This window comes from Balaenoptera acutorostrata, chromosome 14 (assembly GCF_949987535.1).
Source record: "Balaenoptera acutorostrata chromosome 14, mBalAcu1.1, whole genome shotgun sequence".
Taxonomy (NCBI): domain Eukaryota; kingdom Metazoa; phylum Chordata; class Mammalia; order Artiodactyla; family Balaenopteridae; genus Balaenoptera; species Balaenoptera acutorostrata.
The window spans coordinates 43168607-43192851 of record NC_080077.1 but is presented as its reverse complement, the minus strand read 5'-3'; the positions used below and the strand labels follow the sequence as shown (position 1 = coordinate 43192851).

The 24245-nt window shown below is 42.9% G+C and overlaps 1 protein-coding gene across 3 annotated transcripts in view; it reads right to left on the bottom strand.

Moving 5' to 3' along the window:
• Positions 1-12477: 12477 nt before the first annotated feature.
• The window catches only part of MCM9 (minichromosome maintenance 9 homologous recombination repair factor), an 84986-nt gene continuing 73218 nt past the window's right edge, over positions 12478-24245 (bottom strand). For 2 of the 3 annotated variants that reach the window (XM_028168665.2, XM_057527745.1), the window contains 4 exons: positions 23568-23771; positions 22382-22464; positions 21746-21891; positions 12478-16079 (listed from right to left, as the gene is read on the bottom strand). In XM_028168665.2, the coding sequence (XP_028024466.2) occupies positions 14606-16079; positions 21746-21891; positions 22382-22464; positions 23568-23771 (1907 nt within the window). In that variant the 3' untranslated portion in view covers positions 12478-14605. The remainder of the gene's footprint in view (positions 16080-21745; positions 21892-22381; positions 22465-23567; positions 23772-24245) is intronic. The other variant, XM_057527744.1, reaches the window with a different exon arrangement.

Genomic DNA, 24245 nt, shown 5'->3' with positions numbered 1-24245 from the left:
TAAATACTTGTTGGTGTTGAACAGTCCTACAAAGGTGAAACTGTGCCGTTTTGTTGATGTTCAGATCAAGTACCCCTGGCAGTCACAAAGCTAGTGAGTAGCAGCTCTGTCTGGCACCCAACGCCATGCTCTTTCTATTGTCACACCTGCATGGACGCTAAAATCTGGATTGCCAAAATGCAGGCTATTGGGAGGACTGACGTTAGCATCATGGCAGAATAGGATGTCCCTTATTTTTTTCCCCCTTTAACGTCTAAGATTTGGCCTCTATCCATGAACAAAAGTGCCTCTGGGAGCTATGGGATCCAGCACCATATGCCAAGGGACCCAGAGGCATCTCACCCACCCGTGCATTGGGTAACAGGCAGACAGACACTGGTATGGGCTGTGCAGGCAGCAGGAGCCTGTGAACCAGCTCCAACCCCTCTGGGCCACAGTCTGAGAGCACCTGGAAAATGCTGACTGGGGCAGATACCCATGGATGAGAGAGCCTTAGTAGAAGTTCACGTTTCTAGAGGAGAAGTTCCAGCACTCTGTTGGCGCAAAAAAATAAAAAATAAAAAAAATACAAGTTTGGATGTGTTGGAGTGGGTAAGAGGAACTTTGCCAAGTTCCTCCCCTCCAAGGCAGCCCAGCTTAGAGAAGGAAGAGCCCAGGGGTCCCTCTGGTGGGGGGCTGGGGGAGTGGTGAGTGAGCATCTGGCTGTCCCAGCTGTGCAGGACGCTGCTAAAGAAACCATCTCTCCAGAGCTACACCCAGAGTATTGAAGCAAGAGTTCCATGATTAGGGGGAGGGAGGAGGTTGGGAAAGAGGCAGATAAGAATATCAGAGGGCATTAAAGGGACACGGTTCCTGCTGACTGTGTTCTAAACTCCAGCAGGAAGCCTGCTTATGAACTGCTGGGGAAACCTCACCAGAGGATCCCCCAACTGGCTTGTGGGTACCCCTAACACCCTGAGGGCCAAACCCACACCTACTGTAAAACTCCTACAAGAAAACAGTGGTTTCTGTAATGACCTATATGGGAAAAGAATCTAAAAAAGAGTGGATATATGTATAACTGATTCACTTTGCTGTACAGCAGAAACTAACACAACATTGTAAATCAACTATACTCCAATAAAAAAAATTTTTTTAAATAGGAAAAAAGAGAAAAAAAAACAGTGGGTAAGTTTCTTGACATAGGCCTTTGCAATTTTTTTGGATCTGACACCAAAAGCAAAAGCAACAAAAGCAAAAATTAAGCAAGTGGGACCACATCAAACTAAAGAGCTTCTGCACGGCAAAAGAAACCATCAACAAAATGAAAAGGCATCCTACCAAATGGGTAAAAATATTTGCAAATCATATTCCTGGTAAGGGGTTAATATCCAAAATATATAAAAAATTCATATAATTCAATAGAAAAAAACCCACAACGATTTAAAAATGGAGAAGCTGAATAAACATTTCTCCAAAGACACACAAATGGCCAACAGGTACATGAAAAGATGCTCAATGTCACTAATCATCAGGAAAATGCAAATTAAAATCACAATGAGCTATCACTTCACATCTATTAGAATGGCTATCATCAAAAAAAAAAAAGAGAGAGAGATAACAAGTGTTGATAAGGATTTTGGAGAAAAGGGAACCCTTGTGCACTGTTGGTGGGAATGTAAATTGGTGCAGTCACTATGGAAAACAGTATGGCGGTTCCTCAAAAAATTAAAAATAGAATTACCATATGATCCAGCAATTCCATTACTGGGTATATAGCCAAAGGAAATGAAAACAGGATCTGCACCACCATGTTCGATGCAGCATTATTCACAGTAGCTAAGATATGGAAACCACTTAAGAGTTTATCAATAGAGGAATAAAGAAGATGTACACATAAACAATGGAATATTATTCATCCATGAGAAAGGACATCCTGCCCTTTGCAACAACATGGATAAACCTCGAGGGCATTATGCTAAATGAAATAAGCCAGACCAAGAAAGACAAATATTGTAATGATATCACTTATATGTGGAATCTAAAAAAGCTGAACTCATAAAAACAAAGAGTAGAAAGGTAGTTACCAGGGGCTGGGGAGTGGAGGAAGTGGGGAGATGTTGGTCAAAGGCTACAAACTTACAGTTAGAAGGAGAATAAGTTCTGGAAATCTAATGCACAGCACGGTGATTACAGTTAATAATACCGTATTAGATACTTGAAAGTTGCTAAGAGATTAGATCTTAATTGTTCTCACCACAAAAAAGAAATGATAATTGTATGATATGATGGAGGTACTGGCTAGCTTCATAGCAGTAATCATACACTATATAAATGTATCAAAACAACTGTTGTACACCTTAAACTTACCCTATGTTATATGTCAATTATACCTCAATGACAAAAAAATAATGCAGGCTATTGCTTGTGGGAGATTCTGGGCATTTTTTTTAAGCTTCTGATTAACAAAAATCTATCTGAGGACCTTGTGGATTGGAGTCTGACTCTCTGTCCCCTTCTCCCAAAGGAATCGCGTGACTGAATGTATATTCTTTCAGAGTATAGCGTCTATGAAACGGACTCTGACCTCATGGCTCAGAGGGTGTCAAAGCCCTGCTGCCGCCGGCTCTTCAGGTACACATTATCAAAGTCTTCAGAAGGTGGAGCCTGTCCCACAGTGATCGAACGGGGCGGCCCCTGAGGTGCTCCCACCCGCTCTGGTCCACCCCTCAGCTGGCCTGTGTGTCTGCTGGAAGTGCCCGAGGAGGCTGATTGTGGAAGAAATGTTTTCATCATGAGAGTTGAATGCAGGCAGGTCTTCAGCTTCTGCTGGTGAGTTTAGGCATTCCAGCCTTTTCAGTTCCCCTGCCAGAGATCCTTCATGCCCCCTAGCGGTGTGAGCAGCAGAGAGAACGGGCTGGTCTACATTCCCTTTCTGGGGGACTTCGCTCGTCAGAGCCACGTTTGTTCAAGGCAAGTAAGCACAGGAAACAGACAGACAAAAACCCCTTCCGGATGGTTATCTACGGTCCCATGACTGAAAGCTTTTTTTTAAATAACATCTTTATTGGAGTATAATTGCTTTACAATGGTGTGTTAGTTTCTGCTTTATAACAAAGTGAATCAGTTATACATATACATATGTTCCCATATCTCTTCCCTTTTGTGTCTCCCTCCCTCCCACTCTCCCTATCCCACCCCTCTAGGTGGTCACAAACCACCGAGCTGATCTCCCTGTGCTATGTGGCTGCTTCCCACTAGCTCTCTATTTTACGTTTGATAGTGTATATATGTCCATGCCACTCTCTCACTTTGTCACAGCTTACCCTTCCCCTTCCCCATATCCTCAAGTCCATTCTCTAGTAGGTCTGTGTCTTTATTCCCGTCTTACCGCTAGGTTCTTCATGACCTTTTTTTTTTTTTTCCTTAGATTCCATATATATGTGTTAGCGTATGGTATTTGTTTTTCTCTTTCTGACTTACTTCATTCTGTATGACAGACTCTAGGTCCACCCACCTCACTACAAATAACTCAATTTCGTTTCTCTTTATGGCTGAGTAATATTCCATTGTATATATGTGCCACATCTTCTTTATCCATTCATCTGTTGATGGACACTTAGGTTGCTTCCATGTCCTGGCTATTGTAAATAGAGCTGCAATGAACATTTTGGTACATGACTCTTTGAATTATGGTTTTCTCAGGGTATATGCCCAGTAGTGGGATTGCTGGGTCGTATGGTAGTTCTATTTTTAGTTTTTTAAGGAACCTCCATACTGTTCTCCATAGTGGCTGTATCAATTTACATTCCCACCAACAGTGCAAGAGGGTTCCCTTTTCTCCACACCCTCTCCAGCATTTATTGTTTGTAGATTTTTTGATGATGGCCATTCTGACCAGTGTGAGATGATATCTCATTGTAGTTTTGATTTGCATTTCTCTAATGATTAATGATGTTGAGCATTCTTTCATGTGTTTGTTTGCAATCTGTATATCTTCTTATCTTTGATAAAGGAGGCAAGAATATACAGTGGAGAAAAGACAGCCTCTTCAATAAGTGGTGCTGGGAAAACTGGACAGGTACATGTAGAACTATGAAATTAGAACACTCCCTAACACTGTATACAAAAATAAACTCAAAATGGATTAAAGACCTAAATGTAAGGCCAGACACTATCAAACTCTTAGAGGAAAACATAGGCAGAACACTCTATGACATAAATCACAGTAAGATCCTTTCTGACCCACCTCCTAGAGAAATGGAAATAAAAACAAAAATAAACAAATGGGACCTAATGAAACTTAAAAGCTTTTGCACAGCAAAGGAAACCATAAACAAGACCAAAAGACAACCCTCAGAATGGGAGAAAATATTTGCAAATGAAGCAGCTGACAAAGGATTAATCTCCAAAATTTACAAGCAGCTCATGCAGCTCAATAACAAAAAAACAAACAACCCAATCCAAAAGTGGGCAGAAGACCTAAATAGACATTTCTCCAAAGAAGATATACATATTACCAACAAACACATGAAAGCTTTTTTTTTTTAAATTAATTAATTAATTAATTTATTTTTTTGGGTGTGTTGGGTCTTCGTTTCTGTGCGAGGGCTTTCTCTAGTTGCGGTGAGCAGGGGCCACTCTTCATCGCGGTGCGCGGGCCTCTCACTGTCGCGGCCTCTCTTGTTGCGGAGCACAGGCTCCAGACGCGCAGGCTCAGTAGCTGTGGCTCATGGGCCTAGTTGCTCCGCAGCATGTGGGATCTTCCCAGACCAGGGCTCGAACCCGTGTCCCCTGCATTGGCAGGCAGATTCTCAACCACTGTGCTACCAGGGAAGCCCATGAAAGCTTTTTAATGAGGAAAAGTCCTCCAGGAAAAAAGTATTTGCACACATTTGATGGAAAATAAAAAGGGCCCTTTGGCTGGGCCGCACCTCGCGTCCTCCACGGCAGCCTTCTCAGCGTGTTCTACGTGGACGGTGCCCAGAGCCCAGCACCGGTGATGGCCCTCCTGGCGTGGGGAAGTACAACTGCCCTGGAGTGTTACTGCATCTTCGTAGGTGCTGAGCCAGGGCTGAGGCGTGGAGAGTCCCCTGCTTCGGATATGGAGCAGCTGCCCGGGTCTGCTTGTAGAGGAAACGGACCTGCGCTCAGCCCAGCACTGTGGCCCTGGCTTAGTGCCCATAGGAGAGGGCTGCCCACACGTTTCTTTCTGAAAGCACATGATGACTAAATGGGAGATGAGCCAAGGCCCTTATGACTTTGGCCTTGCCCTGACACGGTCACATTTCTTTTGGGAGCTGTCATGATATAGTTGACGGGGCACTGGTTTTGAAATCAAACAGTGCCTCCTCCGGAAGCCATTTGTTAGCTGTGTGACCTTGAAAAATTAACACAGTCCCTCTGATCATGTTTCCATCTGTAAACAGGGTTAATGATACGTTTCTTACAGAATTGCTGCCAGAACTAAATATCTATCTATCATCTATCCATCTATCTATATCTCATACATATAGACTCACATACATACCTGAGTGTCAAATAGGATGCCTAGCACATAGCAGGTGCTCAATACCAGTCAGTTCCTTCATCTTCCCATATCGTCACAATCGTCCACTCTCAGATCCCTCTGTGCCTGGGAGGAGAGCAGACCATACATGTCATGAGGCAGGACCCCATCACCACCCCAGCATCTGCATATATGGCTCTTGCTCCAGAGACGGGTGAACAACCAGACTCAGTTCATCTGCTTCTGAAACTTCTCAGGTCTAAATTTTTATTTGGCAGGCTTGTTTTTTGTTTGCTTGTTTTGGCTTGTTTTGAAATGACACTGGAGATCTGGTGCTTGGGATTTCTTCTGTACTCCAGCCTTAGCAGGACACAAACAATCTCATTTTTCTATAGTGAGTGGGAGTTGCCTTTAACCCCCTGAGATTCTCATCTGACCCAGAGACTCCCAAGTTCCCTTCACTGACTAAAAAATAACTTAGAATTGGTCGTGGGTGCTAAGAGGGCAGGGCGTGGTGACAACAGGCCCTCCAGTAAGGAGGGGACTCGCTTGAGTCAGCGCCCGGCAGCTCTGACCACATCCTCTTCCAGCATCACGTGCAAAAATGCTCTCATCTCGGCCACACCTGGAGGGCGTTCCCTCTCCGTGCTGACACCAACCTTATCGCTCCGCTCGGATAATCATACGTCTCAAGGAGATAAAAAGCAGGGAAGGAGAGCAGCCCGCTGACCTTTACACTCTCCACTTGGCATCAAGGTTTGCTGTTCTGCTTTTGGTCCTGGAATCCCAAATCCCTCTATTCTTGGGGGCAGGGCAACTTTTTAGGAGCAGTTCTGAAAACTGTTTCTCGTATTATACAAGCCTGACAACAAATTAGCTGTGGTTAGTTAGCACAATGACATGCACTACATCTATCCCTTAAATCCGACGATGAAATCAATGAAGAAAAGGCTTTCAAACACACACATCTCAAAACTGAGGTCAATAATAAGATACGTCCTATTTTTGTCAGGTGCTTTCCCTACATGGCACGAAGCTCCCTCCAAGCCTCCCGGCTCCAAGGAGAAGCAGCCTCTTGTTTCTAGTCAACACTAACTGAGAAACACTGGGAAAAGAAGAGAGAGAGATGGGGAAGTGTAGACAAATGGTCATTCTTCCCTCAAATGTCTTAAATGCCTCATTCAACAAATACTTATCGAGCATCAACTATGTGCCAGGAACTCTTCTAAGAACTGGTCCATCAGTGAGTAAAACAAACAGAAACCCCTGCCCTCAAGGAGCTTACATTCTAGTGAGGATAGACAGACGGGGCCATGCTAAGGCAAAAAGAGAGACCAGTAACACTGATCCTGCCATTATTTAAAAATTTGATATTTTGCTCCTCGTGGATTTTTTTTTTTTTGCACTTTGACTTTTAAAAGTATTGCATCAAAATATTTATCTTGATTATTTAATTTTTTGGTGTCCCCTTAAATTTTGTACCTGAGGCAAATCTCACTCCCCTCATCCTAGTCCCAGCTGTGAGACAGGTGCTGGTAGACGCATGGTAGGGTCTGAAATGCACCACACACATCTCCCCTTTGAGTCCGATGCACCCATTTTCCCCAGCTGCCCAGAGTGTTGACGGCTGACAGCTCACAGCTGAGTCCCCGCCCCCGGAGATTACCCTCAGCCCAGAGCCCTAGCCCAAGGACAGGCCCTCTCCCCAGGGCAGCCTACATCCGATGGTTGATCCACGCGGAGAGAGAAGATCCCAGAACCCCAGAGGCCAGATGACAATGCTTAACTGTCAGAAGCAAGGTGGGAGTAAACGGCTCACTGAGGAGCAGGGTCAGAACAGCAGGGAGACACTCACACAGAGCTGTGGAAATGGCTGGAGCCCCGAGATGAGTCCCGAGATCAAACTATACACAGTGTTTTCAAAGTGTAGTCTCTGACCAGCAGCATCAGCATTGCCTGGAAAACTGTCAGAAGCCAATTCTCAGGCCCCAGCCCAGACCTACTCAGTTAGAAACTCTGGGGGGTGGGGACCAGCAATCTGTAGTTTAACACGGCCTCCAGGCACTCCAGATGCACTGGTCAAGAGAAGGGATCTGGAACAGGCTGAGGGCAGCTGTGCCAATAAAGTCAGAATTCTCTGGCCAGCTTCTGGACCTGGATTAATTTTTGGACTCGGAGCCCGCTGACTGAAGCAAAGGTCAGGTCCTCAGGTAGAAGTACCCTGCAACACCTTGGCAAGACTATATGACAGTGATTACCCCAGTCCTTCTACAAAGGGACTGGCAGGTATTTACCTGAGTAACTATACCCTGGGGAAAGGAAATAGCCCAATACTTAATACTTTGAGAACCATTGCACACAAGGTCTGAGTTGAAAAATGATACCTAGTATGATACAAACATGTTCCCCCGGTAGAAAGAATGTGTGTGTGGGCCAGGTAATAGATGGACCCAGGTCTACTTCAGAGTAGGCTGAAATAGATAATACTTGGAAGTTGCCAGAACACTCACATATCCACACTGGTTCCTTAGCCTGTGAATAAAAGTGGGAAAGGACAAGTGGGAGCCTCTGAAGCTGCCCCTCTACTCCCCCTCTGAGCAAGACTGCAAATTACACACATCCCGAGGCAAATAGCAGAAACTAGCGCCACCCTTAAAGACCTAAAGGAAGCAGAGTGGTGATCCCCATCAATTTCCATTCAATTCATCAGTCTGGCCTCTACAAGAATTAGATCGGGGAAAATGTCAGCAGAGTACCCCAAGCTCCACCAACCTGCAGCGCCAACGGCAGCTGTTGTGCCAGATGTGGTATAAGCCACAGCCACGCGCCTACCCCTCAGCCCCCCACCTCCTGCCCACAGCAGCTGATCTGGAGGCAGCAAATGATACTCAGGGTCTCTCTACTCTACCATCCATTCTAGATTTCCCTCACCCTTGGTTAGCACCTGTGACAGACAATAAACTGAGTAAATGTTATAGTATGTCAGATGATAAAAATGCTGCAGAAAAATTAAGTAAGGGGAAGAATGTTTTGCAATTTTGAAGGTAGGTAGGCTTCATTGAAGTGACATTTGAGCAAAATCCTGAAGGAAGTGAGGAGTGATTACCTTCAGAGAAAAAGCATTCCACAGATAGAAGAGCAAGTGAAAAAGCCCTGGGGCTGCTTCATGTCTGGAGAATTATAGGAACCAGTATGGTCAGTGTTTGATGTCAAAAAGGTAGTATGTGGCCAGATGTGCAGGGCCTTAGAGATCAATATTATATGGACTTTGGCTTTTACCCAGGATGAGATGGGAGCTGCTGGAGGGTTTGAGGTAAGAAGTAACATTACCTGACAGGTCCACTCTGATTACTGTGCTGAGAATAGCCTGTAGGGAAGCACGGTGAGAGAGTATAGTGGCTTGGACTGGTGTGATAGCGGTAAATGTGGTGAAAAGTGTACAGATTCTGGATATATATATTTTTTCTTTTTAAAGATTTTTTTTTTGATGTGGACCATTTTTTTTGAAATTTATTTATTTATTTATGGCTGTGTTGGGTCTTCGTTTCTGTGCAAGGGCTTTCTCTAGTTGTGGCAAGTGGGGGCCACTCTTCATCGCGGTGCGCGGGCCTCTCATTATCGCGGCCTCTCTTGTTGCGGAGCACAGGCTCCAGACGCGCAGGCTCAGTAGTTGTGGGACACGGGCTTAGTTGCTCCGCGGCATGTGGGATCTTCCCAGACCAGGGCTCGAACCTGTGTCTCCTGCATTGGCAGGCAGATTCTCAACCACTGCGCCACCAGGGAAGCCCCTGGACCATTTTTTAAAAATTATTATTATTTATTTATTTATTTTTGGCTGTGTTGGGTCTTCATTGTTGCACGCGGGCTTTCTCTAGTTGTGGCGAGCGGGGTCTGCTCTTCCTTGCGGTGCGTGGGCTTCTCATTGCAGTGGCTTCTCTTGTTGTGGAGGAGGGGCTCTAGGTGTGAGGGCTTCAGTAGTTGTTGCACATAGTCTGAGTAGTTGTGGTTTGCGGGCTCTAGAGCGCAGGCTCAGTAGTTGTGACGCATGGGCTTAGTTGTTCCGCGGCATGTGAGATGTTCCCGGACCAGGGCTCGAACCCGTGTCCCCTGCATTGGCAGGTGGATTCTTAACCACTGCGCCACCAGGGAAGTCCCTAGATATATTTTAAATAGAGATTCCATAGGATTTGCTAACAGATGGGGTGTGAGGTACAAGAGAAAGTAAATGGTCAAGGATGACTCAAGTTTTTGGCCTAAGCAATTGGAAGGATGGAGTCTCTAATTTCCCAAGATGGATAAATCTGGGAAATGAACACGTTTGATGGGGACAAGATCAGGAGTATTATTTGAAATATGTTGAGGTGGAGGTATATTGACTAGGAGTTGGATAGAGGAGTCTGGAGTTCAGGAAAAGAATCATCAGCTGACCAATAGGTTTGGGGAGCCCTAAGACTCAACGAGCATATCAGGAAGTGGGGTGCAGATAGAGAAGAGCCCTGGGTCACTTGAACATTAAAGGTCTGGGAGAGGAGGAGAAACTAGGTAAGGAGACCAGAAGAGGTTAGTAAGGAAAACCACAGGCATGTGATGTCCTGGAGGCCAAGTGACAAAGGATCCCAGGGAGGGGACAGGAGTCAGCCACACCAAATCAAGTAAGATAACTGCTGCTCAGTGATCATTCAGTCCTGGAACCAATTCGCCCGATTCCCAATTTTGCTGCGCTACCAGTCTCCTTGATGTATCAGGAGGCACTGCAAAAGTTAGATCTGAAATATTAAGCAGTCTTTCAACACTGGTTTATTACGGAAGCCCTAAATTAAACCAATTTTGTCCCCACATAGAAGTGTGCCTGATGCAAATACTTGCTTTCTGGTGGTTCGATTCAGCCAAGGTTTAAGGTTCCAATGAAACGTAAAGAAGAGTGGCCTAAAGACCATTTACACTCACAAGATAAATAACTTACACCCTACTCCTTAGTGAGATCAGGCCCAGCGTGCATATCCTATTTCCCTTGTTGTTCTATATCTTGCATCAGAGTATTTACGTAGACACACGAACAGTTTACTTGAGTTTAACATTTCTGTCAAGTTCATGTTTACAAATATTACCTTCAGATGCATTTTTAAGCCTTTAAGAGGGAAGGCGGTGGAACTGATGTAAGAACAACAGAAGAGTTACCACAGCTTCCTGTGTGTGTCCTCTGAGTGGCAGTGAAGGGAACGAGTGTGGGTAATGCTCCCCTGTATACCTGGGGTGGAGGGCTGCTTTGCCACTTGCAAGATGGGACATAGACAGCAAAACCTCTACTGGAGAGAGTACTAATGTGAGCCAGGAGCCTTCTTTTACCTTTCCTGAATGTTAACAATATGGAAATCAGATATGGAAAATGTTATTCTGAACACTGAGGAATACACACTGGCCTCGTCTTCCACATTTTGAGTTTGTCAGATTTGGAACTAGGGTGTCTGATAAGCTGCATCTGAAAGGTTAACCTGGTCCCAGGTAGACCCTAGACTTAGACATTCATCAGGGTAGGTAGGTTCTGAACACCCAAGTGTTGTGGATTGGCTGAAAGTGAGCTCTAGGGATCTTCCTTGTGGCTGACCTAAGATTTTCTCTAGAATTGTTCTTCCAGTAATTCCACCAGCTAGGCAGCTTTAGCACTAGGGGAAGGCATAGAAATCAAATACAATACACACATAAAGAATACGTAGGTTTGCAAGAATAAAAACCTGTCAACCAAGAATAGATCTCTATTATTATAGTTTTGGTATACCTTCAAAAAAAAGTTTAAAGTTTGGCTGAGTTAAGCCAAAGAGTTAAAGATATCAGAATAATATGCTTGTTTTGTCTGTATTTCTAAGAAACTCTAAAAATTAAAATAATAAAATCCCTATTATAAATTTTAGAATACCACATATACACTGAAAAGTATATCTTTAACAATGTCAGAAAACTCAACTCTTTTATGTAGTTATGATAGAATTAAGATCCTGGTTTGGTCCTCTCACAAAGAAAATTAGGTACAGCTTTTATTGTGTTTAAATAATTTTACATTATTAAAATGTTTTCAAGGAGTCCACTGGCCTGAAAAAACTATATCCTGACATGTTGATTCAGAATTAAAGGTTATTTTTATACTTTCCTTTATTGACTACAAATATGATTTTTGAGACTGTACATATTTCCCCTGAGACATCTGTGTTTTTCCTTGGTACACACATTAAATACCATATAAGAGAAAGTCTTAGTGGTTGTGAAATCACACAGTATAAAAAAACGTAGGACACAGCAGGATAAAATGTGACCTCAGGACACTAAACATTTTCAGCTCTGAAACTAAGGGACCCCACAGTAGTGGTAGTACTGACTTCCCCGTGCATCCCCAAAGCCCTGAGTTCAGCCATTAATACCGTTTGCCACTAAAGGAATAAAGTGCCTTAGGGGTAGTGGATTCTATGACTTGAGTTGGGAAAAAAAAATAAAATGAGTCTGGAACATGCTGTTGTTTTCAGATAGCATGGGTGCTTTTGGGAAAATCAGAGTCTTAAAAGGACATTGGTGTGAACATAAAGGGACTCCCCACTGAACGAGTTGTAAGAATTTGCCCATCAAAAACAAGTACAGAGGTGGTCATAACACGAAAGTAAGCTGGGACAGAAGTTTAATTTTTTTTTTTTTTTTTTTTTTTTTACATTCTTTTTATTTATGTATGTATGTATGTATGTATGGCTTTGGTTTCTGTGCGAGGGCTTTCTTTAGTTGTGGCAAGCGGGGGCCACTCTTCATCGCGGTGCGCGGGCCTCTCACTATCGCGGCCTCTGTTGTTGCGGAGCACAGGCTCCAGACGCGCAGGCTCAGTAATTGTGGCTCACGGGCCGAGTTGCTCCGCGGCATGTGGGATCTTCCCAGACCAGGGCTCGAACCCGCGTGCCCTGCATTGGCAGGCAGGTTCTCAACCACTGCGCCACCAGGGAAGCCCCTAATTTTTTTAATAAGTAGGGGAGCATTCATATTGAGTAGTTTATTTCTTCTAATAATTATGTCTGTTTACACTATTTACATATATAGTTATTGCTCTCTGGGTAAGCACTGAAGAATAAACACTTGGAACTTGTAACTTGACCAAATGATCCTGGCAGAAGAAGGTACTAAAAAAAGTAGGGTGGATTTATTAGCACAAATAATAGGACATATGGTGAGATAATACCAGGTAGAAGATGGCATAGACGGTCATATACAGTAACTAAGGAAGACGGACAATTCAACACTGTATTTTAAAATATGAATTACTCAGTGTCCTGAAGAGACAAGTTAACTACATGAAACCAAGTGTTCTACAATCAAGATTGAAATGAAAAATGAAAGCTCTAGAATACAACCATATTAAATGATAAAAACAGATCAAAATACCCTAATGGCAAATCAATAGGTTAGGAATTATCAGCCACACCCAGCTTAATACATCATTACTGCAAAAGATACCAAGTTTCAAAGACAAAAATTTATAAGAAAGGAACTTAAAAGTTTACCATAAAAAAAGTCAGCTCAACACTGTGGCTCAAGTTTGAATTACCCTAGTCTTCACAATCAGACCATGTCCAGGCCAAGAATCACCAGTCAACAACCCAGATCCTTTGCTTTTCCTTTAGTTCTCGTAAGAATGCCAAAACTCAGGGAAGTACTAATACTTAAAGATTAGGAATATATCACATTAAGAATCATACTACACTGGGAAGTTAGTAAAGTACAGAAATAATGAAGAAATTACCTAAACCATAGCCTTGATGTTTTAGGATAGGTTTATGTGAATGTGCAATAATAACTTATAATCACTGCTTATATATGTTGTTCATCAGCTGCTGAAGGTGTCTGAGGATTTCAAGACTCATCCATACTAAATTTGTACTCATAGTTTAAAATTTTTCAGAAAATTTAATTAGTCAATTTTGGAATTAATGTTTAAACGCTCAAGAAAAATTGAGATTCCTAATTTTTTTTCTGTATGAATTTAATGAAGTGATCATTAGACAAAGTACATATAGTTTTCAGTATTCCTCATGTCTAAAGTCCCTCAGACAATGAAAGAATCTATTATCATTTTCCAAATTCAAACTTCAGAAGAGAACGTCTATAATTATGAAATCCTAACGACCCTTGCTAGAATCTAAAAGAAGAAGTTACTCTAAAAGCATTTAAGAAAGACAAAGCTTGAGTGCTCTTTTCCTAGCAAACACAGTTATTGCTTGGTTTTAAAGACAAATGAATCGTAACTTAGTAGGAATCATGTTTCCATGTTAACCACTTGGATGGATGCCATGATATATGACTGAGACTACTGCACACTCTCTTCTTCCAACTGTAGGATTTAAATTGTATTGAAGGTAAGTCCCCAAGACATAAAAAAGAATCTGAAGCACAAACTGTTGGCTCAAGAAAGAAAGGAAAACTCAAAAGGTCAATACCCCAAGAAAGCTACTATTTGACCAGTGGCCAGATCTCTATGACTATCATGGAACTGTGAGAAGACCTCTCAAAGAAACAAAAGCTTCAGTCATATTTAATCTGACACATGAGAATAGATACAAAAAAATTAGAAAAAAATCACATGATTTTGGCAAATCAATAAATATTTACCACACTCAGCACATCTTGGCTAAAAAAAAAAAAACAACAAAGGAAAAAAAAAACACAAAAAGAGTTCATCTGACTTGTTAGCATTGTGAGTGTTACCTTCCTGGCATTTGCTCCTGAGTGAATGAAGGGATCTCAGGAAAACCTACCCCCTAAAAAAAACCAAACCAAACCCAAACAAAACAAACAGAAACATCTTTGGGAATATAAGTACTCTGTTTGCAAAATCAAGCACAATTGTTAATTAATTAGATTCAATTAGATTCAAGTGCTGGTATCACACTGACCTTCATTGATTGTGTGTACAGCTTTTCAAGTCATTAAGATAAACCTGAATTTATAAAACCTGATGGGGGGGGCTGGTGTTCAGAATGGCGCCCAAAATGGTCAATACTTCTATATATCCATAAACACCATGTTGATATCCTGTAGGTGCTGGCTTGAGTGGACGAGGGTGAAACTTGACCAGAAAGCTTTTCATGACTATGGCTTTTTTCTCATTTCTTCATCCCAATCAAAATCTAATGGTTCATCGTCTAGTTCCGGTAAAGTGAAGAGAGATGTTTTGGAAAGACTCAGTCTCTCGGTGGATCCCCCCAGCTGAAAAGTTTTCCTTTTCCTGCCAAGCACTGTAGCTGCGGTCACAAGAAGAGGGCTGGGGCCTCCCTCACCCGGGTTCTTACTTTCAGGAGGAGGAAGGGATTCTGATTTGGATTCAGAGGGGGAAGTAAAGGAGAAGTCTGCCAATCTTGCTAATGTGCAAGCATGAACCTTGCCACTTTTACTATGGCACGAAACCTCTTCCTTTCTGTCTCTTTCAGAAGCAAGATGGAAACGCCCACTGTTGCTCCCAAGCTCTAATTCAGGCTGGACAGCTCCCTTTGCAGGGGCACGTTCCCTCTTCTCTCTGGGTCCATCTTTGTCCGGTGGCTGCCGTGACACCTCCTTCGTCTTATCTTGCAGCTGAGCTGGGCTTCTGATTTCTGAGGTAGAGGCCAGCTTTTCTGCACCCTTCCCAGGCAGAGCTGCTTTTCCTCTTGCTCTACGTTGGGGAATTTCAGGACTCTGAACTGCTGTTTTACTTGTGCCAGGAGACACATGGCTGCAATCTTCAGGAGAGTGGGTCAGTTTTGACTTCTGTTTGAAAGTAAATTTTGCCAGTTTGGCCACAGGGGGACCCGGACTCTCAACACTTTCAAGGTGGGGCTCTTGCACCCGAGCAAGGGATTTCTGTCTCTTTCTTTTGGGATTTCCAAGCACTCTCTCTGGGCTCTGTACAGGAGTAGGCCGAGGATGAGGAGGGCTTGTGGGCTGCGAGGGTGGCCTGGCGGGTTTCCTGTACAACTCCTGGGCCCTCTCCTTGCGCAGCTTGTGCAGTTTCCTGGGGACGTGATGAATCAGTACTGAGTCTGGCTCATCAGCAGATACTGCTGCTTCAGAAACCATTGCTGCCTTTTTTGCCTTTTCACCCTCAAGGCTGTCTGGCCTCAATGGAGCTTCTGTCTCTGCTGGTGTTGGAAGAGGTCCAGTTTCCAATTTGCTCCCTTGGCCTGGCTCCCTTTTTTCCTTACCCTGAGATTTGTTGTGGGAGATTTTCAAAGCCATTTCCCCCCCACTTGTTTTGGGACTAGGAGACACAGGAACAGTGTTTTTAGGTTCCATCGGATGAGTTGCTATGGAGTCAAACCAGTCCAAACTGTCATCTTGGCTATTTCTGTGCTCAGCTGAATGCCTTCTACTTGTCAGTCTATCGGGCCCCAGATGGGATGGGGGATTGGGAAGTGGGCTTCCCCCGGGCCTGCCTCCAGTAGAGGACAGATGTGTGCTACAGTTCACTTCCTGCTGAGCTGATGGTCTGAGCTTTGATTCTTCCCCTGGATCATCTCTCAGGGACCCTGAAGTTGTCTCTGCTTCCATTGCCCGTGGCTGGTGTTGACACACACTCTGATTCTGTAACCTGTAGAAGATAAGGAAAACGTGTACTGCTTTAATCTTTTCATTTCTTTATTCTCTGAGATGCCATCTAAGGCTTTAAGTCCAATATAATTCCAGGTTGATACCACATACAGTCCCTTACAGCAGCAGGAGGAAATTATACGTTCATCAGGATAGAATTCAAGTGTTCTGATAATCATTCTAATTTGACCTAAAATGGTAGTAAAATAAAGAAAATGAAGTAGCAGGTCTGTGTACATATTTTCAGATCTCTCTGAAAGTCCATTTCATTCATTTTAGAATGCTCAGTCTTCTCTCTCGTGTTAAATGTTCTCCTACAAGACAGACGGGTGGCTATGTGCAGAGTCGCTGATTACGGACCAAGAGAAGTGGCTCGAGTTGTTTGGTAGCCAGTCTGCAGATCTGAACCAAAGTGAAAGACTATAGGTTACGAGCTCCTCACATCTCTTGACTTAACTGAAGTACTGAATTTTCGTGCATCTGAAAAATCACCTTCCTCAGGAGTAAACAGACTGTGACTCCTCCGCGCTGTGGCCCCCGCCCCTCCGGCAGCCACCTGCACGGCGGACCTCGTCCAGGCAGCCGTGACCTCTTCCCTGCATAGCCCAGCCACGCTGCAGCATGTGCTCTGGGCAGCCACTCTCCATTAGACTCATACAGAGTTGCAACCTACTGACCTGCCCAGAAGGTGGAGCTCATCTTGTGATATTCGTTTTAAACTGGAATAATGCCAGAGGACCAATTTCTAACAGGGATTGTAGCTTCTCAAAAGGAGGTCCCTTAGAAAGCCCTTCCTAACAACCTAGAAATGCCTTCTCAGTATAAGGGGCAATATGACTCTGCTTCCACGCACTAAATCCAAACAGAAACTACACCAAAAAGCAGATGAGTAAATTATTCTAAAGGTCATGGGTGGGCTTCCCTGGTGGCGCAGTGGTTGAGAATCTGCCTGCCAATGCAGGGGACACAGGTTCGAGCCCTGGTCTGGGAAGATCCCACATGCCACAGAGCAACTAGGCCCGTGAGCCACAATTACTGAGCCTGCGCGTCTGGAGCCTGTGCTCCGCAACAAGAGAGGCCGTGATAGTGAGAGGCCCGCGCACCGCAATGAAGAGTGGCCTCCACTCGCCACAACTAGAGAAAGCCCTCGCGCAGAAACGAAGATCCAACACAGCTATAAATAAATTAATTAATTAATTAAAAAAAACACAAAAAACCTATATCTAAAGGTCATGGGTAATCATAGAAAAAGGAACAGAAGAAAATACGTTAAAATTAAATGGATTTTAAACTTAAATATATTTAAATACATTAACATGTTAATGATAGCTGTCTCTGGGAAATAAGATTATGTCTGATTTTTTCCTTATTAATTTATTATTGTTACTTTCAAAATACTCTATAAAGAATATGCATTATTGCTTACAATTGGGAAAAAAAAATACCCGAAAATTATTTTGGGCTATAGTCACTGGTAGACTTGGGAACATCAATACAGGAAAATCTAGGTTCACTGTAGTCACAGCCAGACAAAAGCAAAACAAAACAAAAAAAACCCCCAAATACCTTTCAAAATTACTACTATCTAGTACACTTTCAGTATCAAATTGAGGTCAGGGATACTCATAATTGTTAACACTCTATAACTTTAAAAATTTATGGGAATTTTAAGGGTAGAATAATTTAGCCCTACTATCTTAGTCTGATTCCGATGTGGGAAATTAATTTCTCCACTGTTTAAATTCTGCATCTTACTATACCTCCTAAGACATCTTTGCACGCTGTTTTTGTTTTTTTAACATCTTTATTGGAGTATAATTGCTTTACAATGGTGTGTTAGTTTCTGCTTTATAACAAAGTGAATCAGCTATACATATACATATACCCCCATATCTCCTCCCTCTTGCATCTCCCTCCCACCCTCCCTATCCCACCCCTCTACATGGTCACAAAGCAGCGAGCTGATCTCCCTGTGCTATGTGGCTGCTTCCCACTAGTTATCTATTTTACATTTGGTACTGTATATATGTCCATGCCACGCTCTCACTTCGTCTCAGCTTACCCTTCCCCCTCCCAGTGTCCTCAAGTCCATTCTCTACATCTGCATCTTTATTCCTGTCCTGCCCTTAGGTTCTTCATGACCATTTTTTTTTTTTTAGATTCCATATATATGTGTTAGCATACGGTATTTGTTTTTCTCTTTCTGACTTAATTCACTCTGTATGACAGACTCTAGGTCCATCCACCTCACTACAAATAACTCAATTTCGTTTCTCTTTATGGCTGAGTAATATTCCATTGTATATATGTGCCACATCTTCTTTATCCATTCATCTGTCCATGGACACTTAGGTTGCTTCCATGTCCTGGCTATTGTAAATAGAGCTGCAGTGAACATTGTGGTACATGACTCTTTGAATTATGGTTTTCTCAGGGTATATGCCCAGTAGTGGGATTGCTCAGTCATTTTGAGATGGGTAGAACAGCCACCATTTGAGGCTGGCTGTCACTAGTAAAGCATTTTCCCAAAGAAAAGTGATAAAAATACAAACAGCTTTATTATTAACATGTGCTCTCCTTAAGAAATAGAAAACTCTTTCCCAAGGGGATAAACCCACGTGCTACTGGGGGTTTTCCCTCTTGCTAAGCTTAGCTTTAGAGTGTGTCTTGGAGGTAATTCAGTTCCTTTGCGGGGCACCTGGCTTTGCTGCTGTGAGGATCAGCTCCGGAACATGCCCTTGCATTACAGAGAAATACCAGAAGAAAAAAAACATTTTAAAGGCCATTTTAAGGTCTGTTTTTTAGACCATCACCTACTCTTTTTTTGTTTTCCTTCTTTCCCTCCAGGAGGGTCATTTTGAATTTGGTAAGTCCAATTGCTATTTTTCTGTCACACAACACTGCTTCTGAGCCTCACATTCCTTCTTTCCTGAATCCAGCATGTCAGTTTTGGGTAGTCAAAATGACCAGTTTCTGGTCACTCAAAATGAGCATCCTTTCCAAAAGCAAAGCCAAACCCAGGACAGGCCTGAAAAGGATCAGCTACATCAAACTAAAAAAGAACCAGAGGAAGAGCTTTGATCTTAACACCATGCTCTGGATCGTGAAAAAGCCAGGAGACCAAAAAAAAAAAAAGAGTCTGATTTTAGACAAAGTGCAAGTTTACTGCAGGCTGGCACCTGGGTATCAGTGGGACAAAACCAGTCCCCACACTTCCCCAAAAGGCTGTGCTGAGGTTTTATAAACAGAACAAGAACACTGCTGGATGAAGAGAGTGAGCAAATAGGAGAGAAACGCCAGGAAAAGAATTCTCAAGGTTTTCCTTAAACAGTCAGTAATCCCAGCGTGCTCCCAAATTCTCCCTGTGCAGCTGCTCTGCTCCCACATGCCCTCCATTCACCAGCCCCCAGCTTTGAGATCAACACCGGTAACCAGATTCAGGTCAGTCATTAACCCACTCACACGAAGGAGGAAGAGGCCTGATGGACACACTTGCCATTCCTCACTCCTGCTTCACAGGCACAGACTCAAAGTCAGGCTTTTTAGAAGCTCACGTATTTAGGGAGCATGCAAACGTGAAAGTTCAGGCAAAAATTCTTTAGGTAATGTGTGTGACACGTTCCTTCCCACATGTCCACATTTTAACAAGTCACTAGAAAGGGGAGTTTTGAAACACTGCTGCTGTCATTCCTGAGTTGTTCCCCTGTAGGATGAAAAACAGTTCCTTCATGGGCTTCCCTGGTGGCAAAATCCCAGTGTGAATAAGGCCATAAAATCAGTCATTTATTCAGTATTCCATGTGAGGCACTGTGCTGAGTCCTGATACTAAAACAGAATATTTAAAATAACTGTCGGGATTTCTCTGGTGGCACAGAGATTAAGAATCCGCCCGCCATTGCAGGGGACACGGGTTCGAGCCCTGGTCCAGGAAGATCCCACATGCCGTGGAGCAACTAAGCCCGTGCGCCACAACTACTGAGCCTGCGCTCTAGAGCCCGAGAGCCACAACTACTGAGCCCGCGTGCCACAACTACTGAAGCCCATGTGCCTAGAGCCCATGCTCCGCAACAAGAGAAGCCACCGTGATGAGAAGCCTGCGCACCACAATGAAGAGTAGCCCCTGCTCGCCACAACCAGAGAAAAGCCTGCACGCAGCAACGAAGACCCAATGCAGCCAAAAAATAAATAAATAAATTTATTTTAAAAAAAGAAGAACAGTTCCTTCTTTAACATAAAATACCTCATTCTCACTGGGGAGTTTTTTTAGTCTGAGTGTTAAATTGTAAATTTTTAAAAGTCATGGATCTGGGCATGTAAGGAAGGAAATCATGATGCTGAAGGGAAAGTCAGTGCTGCTGCTAATGGACCAGGAAGGCCTTTCCCGGGTGAGAGTCAGTACTTCTATCTCTACTTCCGTAACCTTCCCAGTGTTCCAGCACAGGCTGGCCTGAAAGCAGTCTGGGTCTCTTCCTGCGATTTTCTTCTACCAGAGTTATATAATGACTAATGATCAAATATTTATTATGCTTGGAAGAAAGCTTTACAAACAATAAGAAAATAATTAAAATATTAATAAGCACTAAGATTCTTTATGTAAAGGCCATTGCACATGTCCTCTCCTGGTGATGAAAAACGATACAGCCAAGTTATAAAATATTTTGTGTCTGGGTCTGGCCCAGGATGGGATAGATCACTGCCTTAGAGGCCAACTTCCTCTTCCTCAACAGCAGTCCCAGCCACCTCTCTGAGTCGCACTGCTCTACTTCTTATACTGAGCCAAAGAAAGAGAAGAAGAAAAAGTGGTGGCAGTAAACAGGGTACAGCCCATTCACCAAGGTTTCCTGATGGAAACTGTGTGTCATATTGGGTGTAAACTGTAGGTGGCACACCTTGGTGCTTCTCATATAATCAGGACCCAGTTTATTACATATAGTAAAGGACCAGTCAGTGTTCTCCATGAGGCTCACCAAACCAGTAAGCCAAGGAAATGCAGCTGTGGAAGGTGGTCTCCAAAGAGGCAGCCATCAATTCCCTCATTCCTATATGTCTATGCCACTTCTCCCATCAAGAGGTGGTGTCCATTTCCCTTTACCTTGCATGTAGGTTGACCTTGTGACTTGCTCTGACCTACAAAATGTGGTAGAAGTGATGCTGAGTCAGCTCTGGCCCAGCCCATAAGAGGCCTGCAGCTTCCACTTTTGCTAAGCTACTTGAGTCCTAAGCTACCATCTCAGAATTCTTACTACCTTACAGTAGAGAGAGCCCAGCTAGCCCCCGGCCATTTAAGCCACCCCTGTGAAGGCACCACGTGATGGAAGCTATCTTGGATGTTCCAATTCCAATTGAGCTCCCAGCTAAATAAATGCAGGTGTATGAGTGACCCCAGCTGGCACTATGTGGAATGGAGATAAGCCATCCCCACGGAGCGCTCCTGAATTTCTGACTCCCAGAAAAGTGAGCACTAAAAAGTTGTGGTGGTTTTTTGTTTTGTTTTGTTTTGTTTTTAAGCTACTGAGCTTTGAGGTAGTAGATTATACAGTACTAGATAACTGAAATCCCCTACTGAGAGTACAGACAGATTTTCCACTTACTTTATACTTCTTTCATTTCACTAAATGCCAAACAAGCATTTTCCATTATATGCTTTTCTTGGTTTTCTTTTCTCACCTTTCAAGTCTTCTTAGCTCTTCACTTAAGAGGCTGTGCAGCTCCAGCTTTTCCAGAATAAGTTCACACTGCTTCTGGTACTGCTCCAGAGGGTTATCAGGAAAGGATGTGTGGAGTGCATTCACACCTCCTAGCAGTGCACCTCCCTGAAAGGGTGAGAAAATGGAAAATACCAGCGAGAGTCACCAGGCTAGCCTGCATACAGGAAGTACACACTAGGGACCACTGATCCCAGATGGCTAAGACCAGCCCTCTACACCCCCATCACGGTATCAGAATCACCTGGGAGCCTTTTTCAAATTTCAGTGGTCCTCTCCCTCAATTCCTGGTGGTGTGCATTGCTCTGGGAAGCCACACTGTCTCTAGTGGGACCATAAACATCTCCCAGGCGTGTTGAGGAGAAAAAGGATTGAGACCCACTGCTTTATATCAGTGGGTAAAGCAGTGCTACTGATGCAGAGACTGTTTCTATGACAATTTTTTCCCCTTCTTTTAAATAGTTTCCTTTGGATATATTTCCAGGAATTACTAGGTCTAGAATAGGATCATTTTTATAACTCCTGATAGGCTATAAATTGTCTTTTTTAAACAATGCTTATAACTAGGGTTCAAATATTAGGTACAAAATATCCTTACCTGCATGGAGGACTCCATTACCGACACCACTGTAATAGCATCTTCCAGAGTCACTGTGTCACGGAACATCAGGCGAGCATGAGCTAATAAGGTGCATTTGAAAGTATGAAGAATTATTTTTATGAATTTTTGAGGTGATAAATGTAATACTCTCCTTCATCCCCCCTATTCCAAAACTGTATTTTATAAATGAGCTACTAACAACAAATAAATTTTACTAGAACAAGCACATAAGTCTAACTTCAACTAGCTTTAAGGTTGTTTCTCTAATAATGGGCCTAATCCTTCTGCACAGCCCATGGCAATTCTGTGTATTTACATGAAAAGGTACTCTGGGCTCCAGCAAAGAAAGGTGCTATGTGGCATATATTTAATATTCAGTAACTTTCAATCCTTACTTTCTAATCTATTATAAATCATACAAAATTAAAATTAATATTCATTTCTCATCTCTGGTACATCTCTTTATCTGTGAGCTTTTCAAAACTGCCAAATTTGCAAGCCTGAATCTTGGGTATTTCTTGCCTTAATATTAGTTATAAATCCTTGAAAAAGTGAGGCACTTTTGTTTTATAGAACTTTTTGGTAAGCCTATATTATATCATCATATGATACGGTCAGCTCATGTGAAAAAATTTTAGGATTGTTTAATAAGGGCTAAATGTAAAAGCCAGTATTAAAAAAAAAAAAAAGTCTGGAGACGCATATTACCTGCAAGTATGCATGTAAGTCTCATACCTTAGGGATGGGATAGAGCATGGCACTGTTAATTCAGCATTATTGTGTTAGTGGTGGGCTGTGAGTGGCAACTGGTGAGAAATAACCCAGGATGCTATATAGGAAACATTTCCCAGTAAGGGAGTATTCCACCCCCAAATGCTAATAGAAGCCATCAAGAAACAAAACATCCGTAAATAAGACTTTCTAAATGAATGATGTCTTAAGTTATGGGAGGTTCTGAGATGTCACAAAGATTCCTCTTTCTTAACGACGCTTCGTTCCACTCAACATCTATAATCCGTCCCCAGAAGAGTGGTTTCATAGCTCCGAGTTTTTACTTTTTAAGTGACTATGAGCAAGCACCTTAGAGATCATCCTCACTCATCTCTGAATTCATGGTGCCAAGCCCCATGCCTTGCTCACATTGGATACCCAATAAAAGTATTATCTGCTGAAGGAAATAAACCTTCTGCTAATCGTATCAAGCTTTCCAGCAGGCGGATGGTTGTCCGGGCAGCGTTCCGGGAATCGCTCTGCCTCTGCATCTGGTAGTACCGGAGGAGAACTTGATTACCCTCATCAGACAGTGTGGGCTGCAGATTCCTAATGAGGCAGAAATAGGTTTTCATCTTCTCCATGCTCCAGAGCTTCTCTGATTTGCTTGGATAACCTGTATATATATCAGGTATTGGGTCAGTAATTTCTAAGAACAGGCAAACATCTCATATTAAGGGTTTTGCTAAAGTTCTTGTACTCACTTTTAAAAAGATAACCTTCAGGTTTTGTGGCCATTGAAATCTAGATGTGTCTCTGCATATAGTTCTATAATAAACAGTCTTAGGCTCTAAGCTTAATAAAGGTAAGCTTCCGACAGAGGTTTAAATTATTCAGAATAATTCTGTTCTGCCATATACAGAAATAAATAGTACTTGGTAAATCTAATTTTTTGACAGAAGTCCCACATTTAGAATTCTGTTTCATAAACTCAGTCCATTTTTTTTGTGTGCAAGAGGTGAACCAATGGTAATTATATATCATAAGGTTCCCCCCTTTCACCACACAGGACACGTTTACCAACTTTAATCTCATCAATGGCAAGCAGAGAAAGACCCTTTTCCTTCTGTTTATTATTCTGGGCTCACTA